Here is a 13,732-nt window from a genome sequence, read left to right on the forward strand (position 1 = left end):
AAAGCATTTCAGGTGCTCGTGAGCTGAGGATCCTCCAGGCACACTCCAGCACAAGGGTGGCTGCTTCAGCTGCCCTCTTTTGTGAAGACTGCCCCTTTGTTTGTTTGTACAGTATTCCTGCAACATTTCTGGGGCCTATCTTTTCTGTGTGACCGGAGGTCACTGCCATCAAGTTGTGTCGGTGGAGTGCAAGCTATTGGCTTCGCTCCCTGAGCCTTTCGAGCCTGTTAGAGGTCGAAGCCTGCAGGAGATAGAATGAAGGTTATGAATAGTAACCCAAGTTCTACGAGTACAGCCAGAGCCCTCTAACCTTGGTACCTTGCTTTTTTTTTCTGGAGTAGCTGACTTTCTGCAGGCCTTTTAAAAAAACATGACCACTTATATAGCTAGGGGTGGGGTAGGGGTGGTGTCTTTGTTCTGATTGGCCAAACAAGAACAAATGTCAGTGTGGCGCTCTATAAGATATGAGTGGGTAAACCTGCAGAGCCTGTCAGAGGGCTGCGTGTGTGCCACTGACATAGATAAAGATGGACAACATGTCTCCACTTCTGTACAAAAATGAGGACAAAACATTTGGGATCAATACTAAGCAGACTGATGTGAAATGCCACTTTTTACAGCATCAAATAAGTAATTAAAACCAAACTTATCACACTGATGTCTGTTCAAGTGTTCATTCGTCTGATAAGAACTAACTAAAATGACAGAAACCATGTTGGTGAGAATTTTATTAGATGTGTAATTTGATGTTTAAGGTTCATCCATGTCCTATCTGCTAAAATGGAGGGGGAGGGATTTATGTTGCAGCCAGTCACCAGAGGGCAAATTGAGACGTTTTGGCTTCACTTTTTGTCCTGTTGTCCATGTTGCTGCAGCTATAGACATATATACGTAGATGCAGCATTGGCCTTCGGATCATGCGTTGATGACGCCCCCATTTTCATTATGTCAAGGTTGACCTCTGAGCAAATACACATAAACAGGAGAACTGCGGCTCTTCTGAACAAGTAGCATTATAACATTTTTTTAAATTGATCTGTTATAATCAAGGTTTATGAACTATATAGTGTTGTCAAAAATATTGATATATCAATACTGATTATTCGAAATGCTTTCAGTACTCATTTTCCATAGTATGATCACTCCAGCACCCCCTGCACTTTCTTGCTCTCTTGATGCACACACTGTTGCAGTGCAACATAGTCCCGCCTCCTCTCACTCACAGCGCTGTCTTCTTGTCACTCACCTCATTAGCGCCAGTCGAATATTTATTTTCATGAAATAGCTTTGTTATATCTATCTTTTAATAAACAACATTCTTTTCTTACTCCTAGTAGCTCATGAAGCCTTGAATATACCAGTCATTGAGATCGGTTGATAAATATTATATATTAATATATATTATTTTTATCCAGAAAAAACACAGCTTCCCTGTTACGTATTTGTTCAAAGGACAGTTTTGACCTAATGAAAATGGCTGTGATATCATCATAATGCAACAATAAGTCTAAGTATATATGCCTATGGCTGCAGGGATGATATATTTTTGTACTCTGGTTCCTTCCACAACAAGTCGATGGGATTTTTCCACTGGGTTTTGGGTCAGTGCAGAAAATAAGTTCTATGGCTAAAAAAAAAAGTTTCTGATATGATCATTTTTACAAATTAACACCACTTTAGTGATTTTTGAAGCATAAATGCAATCGCCAGAAGTAAAAAGCCAATGTAAACGAACCACACCATGATCACATGACTTGAACATTACCACCACTGAGTCACTAGGGGCACATTCAATCTGATCTCAATGGTGTGCACCGTTGTTGCAACTACCTTTCTTAAGGAATGTAAAAACTTCAAAATTCATGAGTCTGGTAAGCTTGTGTTAACCACAGAACTTATTTCAGGCAAATGCTAAAAAAAACCCAAAACAAAACAAAAACGCATTGATTTGGACATGAGGGAACCAGAAATGCTACTGTGGAAACAAATTTCTGTGTGTCTCTCTGTATGTCGATGGTGTGAACTCACAGGACTAGGGTTACCTGTGTAACCTTCCACATATGTTATATAAAGAAGTAATGTAAACAAAATAAAAACTAAAGTTAAAATTAAAGCATGGGAGCTAAGAAAATAAATGAAAATGTTAACATGAACCTAATATCGCTAATATACTCTGAGAAATGAAAAGGAAATATGAGCTGTTTAAGTGCATGTTGAGTACCCAAACAGAAGAGAGTAATCCTGGTAACTGAATAATTTTAGCAGGCAATTGTAGTATAATGGCTTTGTTTTTGCAAAAATTCTTTTTTTTTTTCTATTTTACAGGCGCTCAAATAACTTGTAAAAACAAATAATACATTTATTAAAAAATGTAGCCATTAATTAAGCCAGTAAGATTACCTTCCAATGAAATACATACTGCAACTGTTTATAAGTACAATACAATCAGTTAAATGATCTGAAAATATAGATCTTCTTTCTCTATGGGGTGGATGTTTCCTGTAGCTTTATAAACTTATGAAGCCAACAAAAATAATCTGTGCAAAGTAGTTCTCTTAGTGCAGTACATTAGCACTTTCTTAGAGATAATCAAATGTGCAACTATAAAGTGGCTGCAAGAACTGCTGCTTCCTGAAGCCACACTGATATGACCAAACGGGAAACTGACTGAACTGCTAGTACTGTACAATCCTGTACCAACCAATCCAAAACTGTGTAGCCTGCATTAAAAAAAAAACCTAAAAAATGTTTTTTTTTTGTTTTTTTTTGTCAGATAACATTTCCACGCATGCACACAGTAAGACTTTCTCCTTTTTGTCTGAGGGGGACAAGACTAGGATAAAATGGGTGTCGTCTCGTTTTCACAACTTCATTATACAAAGGAAAAGAAAAATAGATTCCCCTAACATCTGGTTTTCACAGTCTAAAAGAGGAGCATGTTCTTCAAAACCCACTTTAGAATAATGAGAAAACACCACATTTTCTTTTTTTTTTTTCTCAGAGATGTGAAAGCTGGTTCAGTGATGGCACCGAGCATTCTTTGGGGGACGAGCAGGATGCAGCACTGCACTCACTTCCAGTCCTACCATACCACACAGTAAGCCATTCTTGACAGGTTTCCAGGACGTTCTACATGTCCAGTGAGGGAACAGCAGTAGAACTTGCTGTTAAACATACTGTACGTGACAGTATACAAGTCAGTGATGGGGCCACGCCCATGTATTATCTCCATTGAGTCTGCATTGCCCAGAGTGGCAGTGTGAGGGTGACCATCACCAGCAGTACGGAGGGTCCGCAGGAAAGTGATTTGCCTGCGGCGGCGGCTGCTGCGCGTTCATCACTTCTGTCAGCTCTGAGCACAGGAGCCTCTGTTCCAACAAAAACAAACTCTGTTGTGCAGCCGTCAGAGCAGCCGCTGCCACTGCCAGAGCTGCTGCCCTCGTCACCTGCAGAAACAAAAACACGCACAGTTAAGATTTATATAAAAATATTGTCACAAGCAGCTAATAGTTTAGTCCATGTGGCAATGGATAAGGGTACGGTGATTGACTTGGCTGATATTATTGCATGTTATTACTTTGTTATAAATGGTTTGATCAGTGGACTCTATAAAGGCCGATCAGATGACAAAGCAGCAGGGTCCAGAATTAGCAACTGGCAAGCATCAAATGTGGGTAGATTTCCACTTGGCGAGTGAGAATGCTATCTGCCACACTGATGGTAAATGTTTGCAGCAAAATATATGCTGAGATTCTCTTCTACGTATGTCTTTTTTTTTTTATCATTTACAGACATGCTGCTTTTTTTCTCTGTGTGTGTGTGTGTGTGTGTGAGAAACTCCAAAACAGACAGCACAGGGACAGGAACCTCATGGTGCATTAAGGTGCACCACGTAAACTCTGAAATGGAGATGGCTTTGTACAGCAAATGTGTGACTGCCAGCAGGGACTTTGATGTGTTCGAATTCACCTCTTAAACTCTGAAATCTATGCTTGAATGGCAACGAAAGTTCTTTTGAAACAAAGTTTCTATTTTTAAAAATTTTCCTTTGTCGCAATGCATAGACCTACATCTGACATGAACTGAAATCCAAGTGCCTCGCTGGTAATTGTTTTATGTACTTATTATACAATGTTGTTAAGCATAGTTGAAATAGAGTACTTCAAATAGACACCATGATTGGTGAGCAAAGCGATCTTAGCAATGTAGAATTGAGCACAAAGAATCAAGCCCTGGTCACCATGAAGAAGTACAGCACGTCATGATGGTGCTAGAATTTAGTAACTCACTGAATTCAAAGATTCACAGTCACTGACTGTGTAGTTAACCCCCCCCCCAAATACACTTCAGTATGTTCATCACTAAGTGATCACCTTCATGATTCTGTTAGGTTTGGCTGATTTTGTCTTCAGCTCAGTAGTAGATTTAATATATGTTGATGAATCAGTCCCTTACATTCACTACAGCACAAAACTATACCGAGCACTGTTTGTTAAGCTATTAGCAACAGAATAATCACATCATGATTGTTTCTGTGGCTGTTCTGTTCTTTTAATAAGCTTTTAACAAGGAAGTAAAATAGCTACTGCTTTGTTGCAACAGATTTTTTTTAGAACTTGTTAAAACTAATTCACCTTAATTCAGCAAATAAAACAAGATTTCAGTTAAGTCCTATTTGTTTGAAAAACAGTAATACAGTAATCTCCTCTCAGTGTGGGAGCCAGGGTAAGATCACTTTACACCCTTTGTCTAACGCTCTGGGTATAATGCAGACCTAAACTGTGAGGAGGTGTTTCATAATATTCTAAAAAGCTTCGCACTGTAATTTGACACCGTTTGTTAAGAGAAGAGGGCTTAGATTTCAGTTTGGCCGAATTTCTTAAATGTTTTAAAGCCACTTCATCACCGATTACCCTAATAACATTTAAATGGCTGCGTTGCCATTCCTTTAGAAGTAATGGAATCAATAGTAAAGACATGCATTTAGACATAAACTAAACACAGGTGTTACCAATGACACTAACTAGGGTTCTGTTCCATTTAAGTCAGAGTCAGGGTGCTGCCATTGTGCATGTTGGTTCACTGGAAAGGCTCTGCTACACTAAATTGAATGTAACCTTATGTAGTCTCATTGGTAGCACGTGTGTTTACTCTACTATTTCATGTCAAAATAGCTGCCATGGAAAAGGTTTACGGTTGCATTAAATGCAAAAGTGGGCCACTGAGGCTCCATATGTTCAATTCAGTTTGAACTGATGTTAGAGATTTGTTTGTACATGACCTGAACCTCCATTAGTGACTACTACCATGACAACTGCTGTTTGTGAACCCATGCATGGGGAGCTACAGGAGCCAGTGAGATAATGGCTAACAGAGACGCCATCAGTTAGCAAGCAAGCGAGCTAGCTTGGTCACTAACAGGACAATAGTTCAGTGCTTATCAGGCGACCTATTTGTACCATTGACTCCTGCCTCACAACTGTCCGCAAACCATGCCTCTTTTTGGATCAGTTTATAATTTGACAGAGAAGGTCAAATAAAAGTGGATGCTGCAACAAGCTAACCATCCAGACCTCTCAGTATACCTCCTGATTTTCCCAGGAGACTTGTTTCTCATTGCCCTCTCCCTATTTCCTCCTGGGAACACAATTCTCCCATATTTGTCATGATTTAGACTCTCTAGAAAGCAGCAGCAATTCCCCCCCATAAGGAAAGTTTGAAAGGAAAGGAGCATGAATTTTGTAAAATCTGCCATGTCATGTTTTTACGGGCAAGGTCAAAAATAAATGAATGAAAGAAAACTGCTAAAATAAAAAGTGAAACCATCTAACATAAAAGTGCTGCTGCAGTGTTCTTATTTTGCTATTTCCATTCTTTAAAAGTCATCAAAAGTAGGAAACAAAGTCTCTGAAACTTGAAATCCTCCCTATTTTTGAGGTCTCAAGGTTGGAACATATGCTTCTCAGGTTGTCTGGGACAGGTCTACTTTCTGTCCCCAAAGTCAAAACTAAACACAGAGAGGCAGCATTCAGTTTTTCTGCGCTACATATCTGGAACAAACTCCCAGAAAACCGCAGGTCTGCAACAGCTCTCAGTTCTTTTAAATCAAGGCTATAACTTTTCTGCTTGCTTCTGCCTTTCACTAAACCACATCTATGACTTTTGATTAATATCTGAAACTGCACAGTAGCTTTTACTTCACTGTCTTATCTATTTATTTTATACTTAACTTTTAATTGCATTGAAATGTCTTTCCTTATGTTCCTTCTACATTTTGCCTTGATGCCTGTTTTTGACTCTTCATTCCTTCTAGACAGTTTGCTAGTGGTAAATGGTACAAATTGTATGTCAAAGTTCACCACTGAGAAGGAGAAAAGTGATTTACTCAGCACTTATGTACAAATCCACTTCAAGCAGATTTTGTTGAAATGATTGATTTCATTGCAAAATACCTTCTCTTGGTAACTGTTGGCTAGGAAGGCTGAGGTACTGGGCCTTTACAGAGTGAGAGAATAAAAAAGTTTCTCTTACTGCTCTTTTGAAAGATTGTAAATTGCCATGAATGGTGGTTATGAATAGCTGTGTATGCAAATGGCTGATCTTTAAATAAGGCTTTTCCACCTACAACCCAGGAGTTCTCAAAGTTTTGATGACTGAGTGCCAATTTAGGGAGCCAGCATATGATTGAGGGGGGAAACCAGTGAACTTGTTGTAGGGTTTGCGATTGGTGCTCAAGGAGTTTCATTTTGAATGCCATTATGAAAGCAAATTCACTTGTTTGTAGAGAAAATGGATTACTTTGTCTGTCTGACAAAGCAGGAATTGAGACACTTTTCCTAAAACTAGGGCTGCAACTAACAATTTTTAGTCATTTAATCTGTCGATTATTTTCTGTTGATTAGGTGTTTGTTTTGTATGATGTCAAAAAATTGTGAAAAATGTCATTGTTTCATTGTTTCCCAAAGCCAAAGATAACGTCCTCAAATGTCTTATTTTGTATGAAACCAAAGATTTTCAGATAATTTAAAATTACTCAAACCAATTTTTCCATCTCACTTCCACAGCTCTAGCATTGATGACAGATCTTACTGACACTTGTGAGGTGTCACCAGTTGCCATACAACCAGTAGCTTTCTACAAGGTGTCATTCTTAACCTGACAGATTCTTCTCAGGGGGAGCAGAGTGTGACAGCGTAACCACGTAATGTCATAGTAATGTTTGGTGGACTCACAAAAGGTTTCTGAGGGCTAGGACTGAATTATTTTTGGAAAATTTACACATGATAACAATAATTTTTTACATCATTATTCTCTTTTCATTGAAAAACCTATTAAAATGATTATTTTGTGACTTTTGCTGAGATCTGTACCTAACAAAGATGTTTTCTTAAATCGAAAGTTGCGTGTGTAACTACAGTTCTATGAATCCTGGATGATCGACAGGGGCATGTACCTTAAGCGCTGAATGTCTCGCGCATCCGCAAGTCGAGTAGTAATACCAACAAAGTCACCTGTGAGTGACCCCCTGATGACCCTGGACAGGCTATTCCAACAAAGTCACGAGGAATCCAAAGTACATACGTCATTGGCTGGAAGCAGAAGAACTTGGTAGGAGGACCATGCCCATTGGGTGAGGAGTGGCAATGTTCACTTGATAGAACCTTGCAAATGTGCTTGGTGATGCCCATGAGGCCGTGCCACATATTGCCTCCATGGGCACCCCTCTCAGGGCAGCCCACGATGTGGAGACACTTCTTACAGCTTCAACTGATTAAGCTCTGCTGGCAGTTCATGCAGGGGGTCCTCTGAAAGGCCTTCCCTCAGGTGCTTGAGGCCAAGACATGAGGGGCAAAGGTCATGACCGTCCTCAGGCTGCAGAGGAGACTTACAGGTGGTATAAAAATGAGAAGTCGTCATAATGGCGGCCACCAATTATGAAGAACAACACTTAAAAAATAATGTATGCTGAGAGTGGGAGTGAAACACCGACTTCACCAACAAAAGTTGCAAAAAGCAACTCAAGTGGAAGTACTGCAAAAAAACCCAAAATCAATCAAATAAAGAATGCTGTAACTACAGAAACAGCACACATACAATCAAGCCGTTAAAAAAATAAACAGATTAGCACAAGCAAAGCACTGCTGCTAACATACAAAACAAAATAAGTTCAAATGAGGAATGCTGCAACTACAAAAAACAGCATGGGTACGACCGAGTCACCACCAGAACCAATCAGATTAGCACAACAAGGCACTGTTGCTAAATTCCAAAAAACAAAACCAAATCAAAAGAAGGAATGCTGCAAAACCACAGACTTCAAAAACCGAAAAAAAGCGAAAACACTGCCTTCACCAAAAAAGTACAATATGCGCTGAGTTTTGGTACTTTACCATGATCCAAAGAAGGGAAAGAAGGGAGCGTCCACAATGCCAGTGAGACAGCTTGCTGCAGCCTTTGGAGGGCAAGTACCTTGCAGCTCCAACCTGCAATGTGTGGTCACAAGGCTACTGGCAACAAGTTGCTAATACTTTAGTTTTAGCCACTGTTTGCTAGCTAAAGTAACGATGACAATTACCTCCAAGCTAATGCTACAACCATAGTACAGCTGCGAAGGCGAGAAGAAAAAAGGAACACGTCTTCTATCTTCCTCTGAAGATATAGCCTGTCCGGGGTCATCAGAGGGTCACTCACAGGTGACTTTGTTGGTATTACTACTCGACCTGTGCATGTGTGAGACGGAGTCATTCAGTGCTTAAGACACCGTCTCTGGCGGTCAAGAAGGATGAAATAGAACTGTAGAATATGATATGTAGGTCAGGACATCTCTGCAGCATAACAATATTTATTTAAAATAGTATATTGACACACATTTCGCCTTTATCAAATATTGCAGATTGTGATTGCACATACTTTGAGAACCCCTGTAACCTGTACAACAATTTTATTTGCTTTAGCACTGAGTCTCAGATTAGGAAGGCGCCATTATGAACAGAAAACAAACATGACAGCGACAAAAATGGAGTTGAGGTACAAATTTTAGCAGCAGTAGTCAATGCCAGAGAATCCTCCATCTTGTCAGCTGAACGGTTTGTGTCATGACACCACTGGAGGTGTAGCTACACCTTCCCAAACATAGGCTTGGCTGTCTGTCATTGTCTGTGTCATCAAACCTTCAGCTATTTATTCTCCTAATAATGTCAGTCTTGCCGCAGCGCAACACTGATGAATCCTGTGGAGTTGCATGATGAGTTGCTACATGAATGACACCTGAGATCTTATTTCAGTAATAACAGTTCATATTTCTGCAGGGGAGTTTGTGCTGTGTGTGTGTGTGTGTGTGTGTGTGTGTGTATGAAGTGTGATGTTTTTCAAATCCAAACCAACATGCAGTGACATAAATCAATAGAGAAACTTTTCTCTCCTGTAATTTACTTCAAATAGTTATTATCTTGTCTCCACCTACACATCCAAACACCAGAGAGTCTACAGAACTTACTGGAGTCCTGGAAGTAGATGTCATTTCCATTGTAGGCGTTCTTCAGCTTGTTGGTCATGACACGTAAAGCCATGATCTGCTGTCGTATCAGTGTGTCGGGCCTGGTGATATCCACTTCCACCTCTGGGTTGTTCACCTGGTTGGTTAGACCCTCCTTCACCACTTCAGGGAAATATCTACATACAAGAACACATTAAAAAACTTGAATTAACAAATACTTCCATGTAATATCCCTTTATTTATGTATAACATTTAAATATATATATGCAGAAAAAGGAAAATAACAATGAACACATTCAACAGACTTTCAATAAACATTAACTGACATTTCATGTCTGAAAAGGAACAGGAAAAGGCAAAATGCTTGTTTAGTCACACCTCTATTCTATAGTAATCCATCTCTACCCCAGCATCCATCTTCACAACTTAACAACTATGTTCATCTTTTTCACACCTGTCAATAACACTCCCACTGAAGAAAACACTAAAACTAAGCACTAAAAAGAAACCCACTAACAACAATATCATTATTAACATGCTTCACATTCCCCTTCCACATTTATCTTCCTCATAAGAATAATTTCTTTGTAAATCTTTTCAAACTTTGATTTTTTCCTCCAGCCCATCACATAAAATCACGCCGCATATTGATACGTACATACTTTTGAGATTTGTTCAAATAAAATCTTCCTCTTAAGGGGGCTGTTCATACCCAAATCAAAAATGCCTATTTTTCCCCTGGCCTATTTTTATCCATCTAGATTGTTTTGCTGTGAGATGGTGAGTTTTGGAGAAATCAGCTGTAGAGTCTGCCTTCTCTCCAATATAATAGAGCTAGATGGCACTCGACTTCAGGAATCGTGTCTCCGTTTGCTCAAAATAATCCACAGACCATGTTATGACCAGTTTAATGTAGGAACTACTTTATTTCTGCAGTAGAATCTACCCGAATTACTTTCTTTCTAATGTAAAGAAAGTAGTTCTTACATGAAATTGCTGACAACAAGTTCTCAGAATTGTCTTGAGTAACTGGGTCATGATCTTTGGAAAGCGACGCTTGCTTTGAATTTCAGTCACATTATATTCAAGAGAAGGCGGACGTCACTACAGCTGATATCTCCATAACTCAACTGCATATTGATGGATAAACAGCACTATAGGCCAGGGGGAAATGTGTATTTTTGATTTGGGGGTGAACTGTCCCTTTAAGTCGTACACCCCCTTCTCTGTCCAAGAAGAGTTATTGTACATCACCAGGAAGTAAATCATTCCATTCAATTCAATAGTTTATTGCCACACCAACATGTTTGATTGGAACTTGCCTTTGTGATCTCACTTGAGGACAGAAAATGACAAAAATAGCAGTCGCTCACTCATAGAGAACAACACAATAAATAAAGCATAAAACATGCATTTGCTTTGTACATTGTTTGTGCAGCCTTAAATTCCACCTGATCTGAGTTTCACGTGACTTTAAAAACAGATTGTTCCCAATGTCCAGCATTGTTTAATATCCTTATGACTCCTTTTTGTAGTAAACGTAATGACTGTAGGCTGCTCTTACAGGTCTGTCCTCATACATCCACACCGTAATGTAGTGTATAATGCTTTGCGATCCAGAATATGTCTAGTTTTTGCCAGCACCGCAGTGCTCCTTGCCAACTTTAGAGCATATTTTATGATGTCCAGCAGATTATGTAGTCCTATATAAAACCCCAGGAATCTATTTTTATGTATTCTTTTTACAACAAAATTGTCTATCATAACTTGTGCTTGTATAATTACTTGGTGATTTCCAAACAGCACACAGTTAGTTTTGTTCAAATGTAATGATATTTTTTTCTGTCCAAAACATCCAAAGGCCGCTGCAAATTTTCTGCAAAACAGAAAATATTGATAATATCAGCAAATAAACAAATTTCAATATTCTTGACACCTTGCATGTGTAGTTTATATACAGAATGAACTCTTTCAGGCCTCCACAAGTGATATCCAAACATGTTGATTTGTAGTTGCCTATTTGCACAAATGGTTGCTGGTTAAAGCTTTTCAGCCAGTTCAGCACAACCCCATACCTGATGTTATACCTTTCTATTTTATCTTGATTTATTACAAAATTTCTGATTTAGATACAATAGTGTTTAGTAGACAACACTGTTGTCCACATTTGTTTGGTGAATGTCTCTAAATTTGCTTATGTTTATTTATGACAGTGTTTTTTAATGTTGTCAAAGCAGTGAAGATATTTTTGTCTTTTATGTGTTTTCTTAATTTGCTCCGTGTTGAGCTCTTTCTGCCTCTAAAGTAATCCAATCAAATTACAGAGGTTAAAGAGCTCAACCAGCTATCATCATTTGCCAGTGTGGTTTCAGGGTCAACCTTTCGTGCGGCCATCGTGTCCATCTCTATCTCTTACCTAAGTGGTTTGGTCGGGACTTTGCGTCCTTGCTATCTGCACAACACAGATTACACAGAATTGTAAGAGCTACTCTTTCTAAAGATGTCTGCTTAAATCAGACAAAACTTAAGTGTGTAATCAGGCTTAACGGTCTATTTCATGTTGAGAGTGCTGGTACTTTGCTACAGAGAGCTCTTAGCATGCCTGATGCCCACAAATAACTACTTCTTGTCTTTTCAAAAACAATTTACAAAAAAACATTTAACTGCTGAAAATAATGAACTATGTGAGAAACTAAAATTGCAAAAAGTGTTGTTATGGGAAAAATCTGTCTGACCTACGATAAACTTCACTATCAAGTAAAACAACCACAAATTACTTCAATGTTATATGGTGCATACTTTCATAATCTGTATTCTTTACATCATCAATTCCATGTTTCCACTCCAAATAACGATAAACTCAGGGCTCCTATCTGTCAAACAATTTGGTTTAATTTACAGAGGTTCAGTGATATGTAATGCACTGCCATCTCATTCTTTAAAATTAGCAGCAGCACAGTTTAAGAAAGCTGATTCTTTTGTAATGTTATCCTTAAGGATAATCTATGTAAACTGCCCTCTAATAATTGTCCCAGTCTATTTAATTATTTTACGTACTCGTATGTATAAATGTCTGACCGTCTGTCATATCCTTTAACTTTTTTCCTTTGGCCTCTTTTTCTGTCTTCATTCATTTTTTTCATTCATTTTTTTGCTTTCTAATGGAGGGAATTTGGGTGTGCTAACTCATTAACATGTTACTTTTTATTTGTTTGATCCATATATGAGCCAAAGTGTAGAAACCACAAGTTCTTATTTTACTGGGGTTTATAAGTTGGATTGTGTCTTGGCTGCAGTGACTTCCTGGACTCTCCATTGGTTGCCTGGAAACGGTTGCCTGGAAGTCAGTGCTCCCAGCCAAGAAGTAGGGTCATGTGTAGATGGTAACCCTAGATTTGCGAATTTCTTGCACGTGCAGTCAATAATTATAATAATAATAATAATAATAATTATGATAATAATAATATTACTAATAATAATTATCATTATTCTACTTGATGTAGTATTATGATAATCAATGGGTCAAACACAGTTATTCACGGTTTTCAATGACAGTTCAGTTAGGTTAAAGTTAGGTTAGGAAAAGATCATGGTTTGGGTTAAAATAATAAAGTAACATTTTAGGGTTTCATACTAGACACGGACAGTGGCTTTCTGCCAGAAAGCCTTTCTGAAGACAAACTTCTCTCAAGAGTTTCACAAATCCAGGGTTACCATCTAAGCATGACCAATAAATAGTCAGGCACAAAACCACAAACCCCCACATAACCACAACTTGTCACTGAACATTTTTGTTTGTTTGTTTGTTTTTTCTTTTATTAGCTCAAGTTCAAGTTCAGTTCAGTGGTTATATGCAGGTTAAAACAGGGTCAACAGTACAATGTGTGTGGGATGAGAAGAACAGGTAAGCTCACAGTAAAAGCACTTAAGGATAAAACACGATTTTGAAGAGGTTTAAGTCAAAATTGAGTTAAGTGATAAAATACAATTATAAACTGGTATTAACATAATACTAAGTTGTATTATTTTTTTTTTTTTAACAAATCCAATCAAATCAAAGGCAATATGTAGTGAGAAGGAAGGAGTGCATGATTGAATTACTGCAGAAACAGTATAAAACTTATTAAATGAAATACAAGATGAATGCTTAACTGGAGACACATGCACAACAACAAAGTGAAGTGCACATGGTTTGTGTTAAAGGATCAGGAGAATCCACTGACTGCATAATACCCT

General features: G+C 38.4%; 1 protein-coding gene across 2 annotated transcripts in view; it reads right to left on the reverse strand.

Moving 5' to 3' along the window:
- Positions 1-2,334: 2,334 nt before the first annotated feature.
- Positions 2,335-13,732, reverse strand: part of gpc6a (glypican 6a) — a 201,874-nt gene continuing 190,476 nt past the window's right edge. For both annotated transcript variants that reach the window (XM_084715489.1, XM_084715481.1), the window contains 2 exons: positions 9,497-9,672; positions 2,335-3,446 (listed from right to left, as the gene is read on the reverse strand). In XM_084715489.1, coding sequence (XP_084571615.1) covers positions 3,223-3,446; positions 9,497-9,672 — 400 coding nt within the window. In that variant the 3' untranslated portion in view covers positions 2,335-3,222. The remainder of the gene's footprint in view (positions 3,447-9,496; positions 9,673-13,732) is intronic.

The sequence above is a fragment of the Lutjanus erythropterus genome, chromosome 1 (genome assembly GCF_056507025.1).
Source record: "Lutjanus erythropterus isolate fLutEry1 chromosome 1, fLutEry1.hap2, whole genome shotgun sequence".
Lineage (NCBI taxonomy): Eukaryota > Metazoa > Chordata > Actinopteri > Lutjaniformes > Lutjanidae > Lutjanus > Lutjanus erythropterus.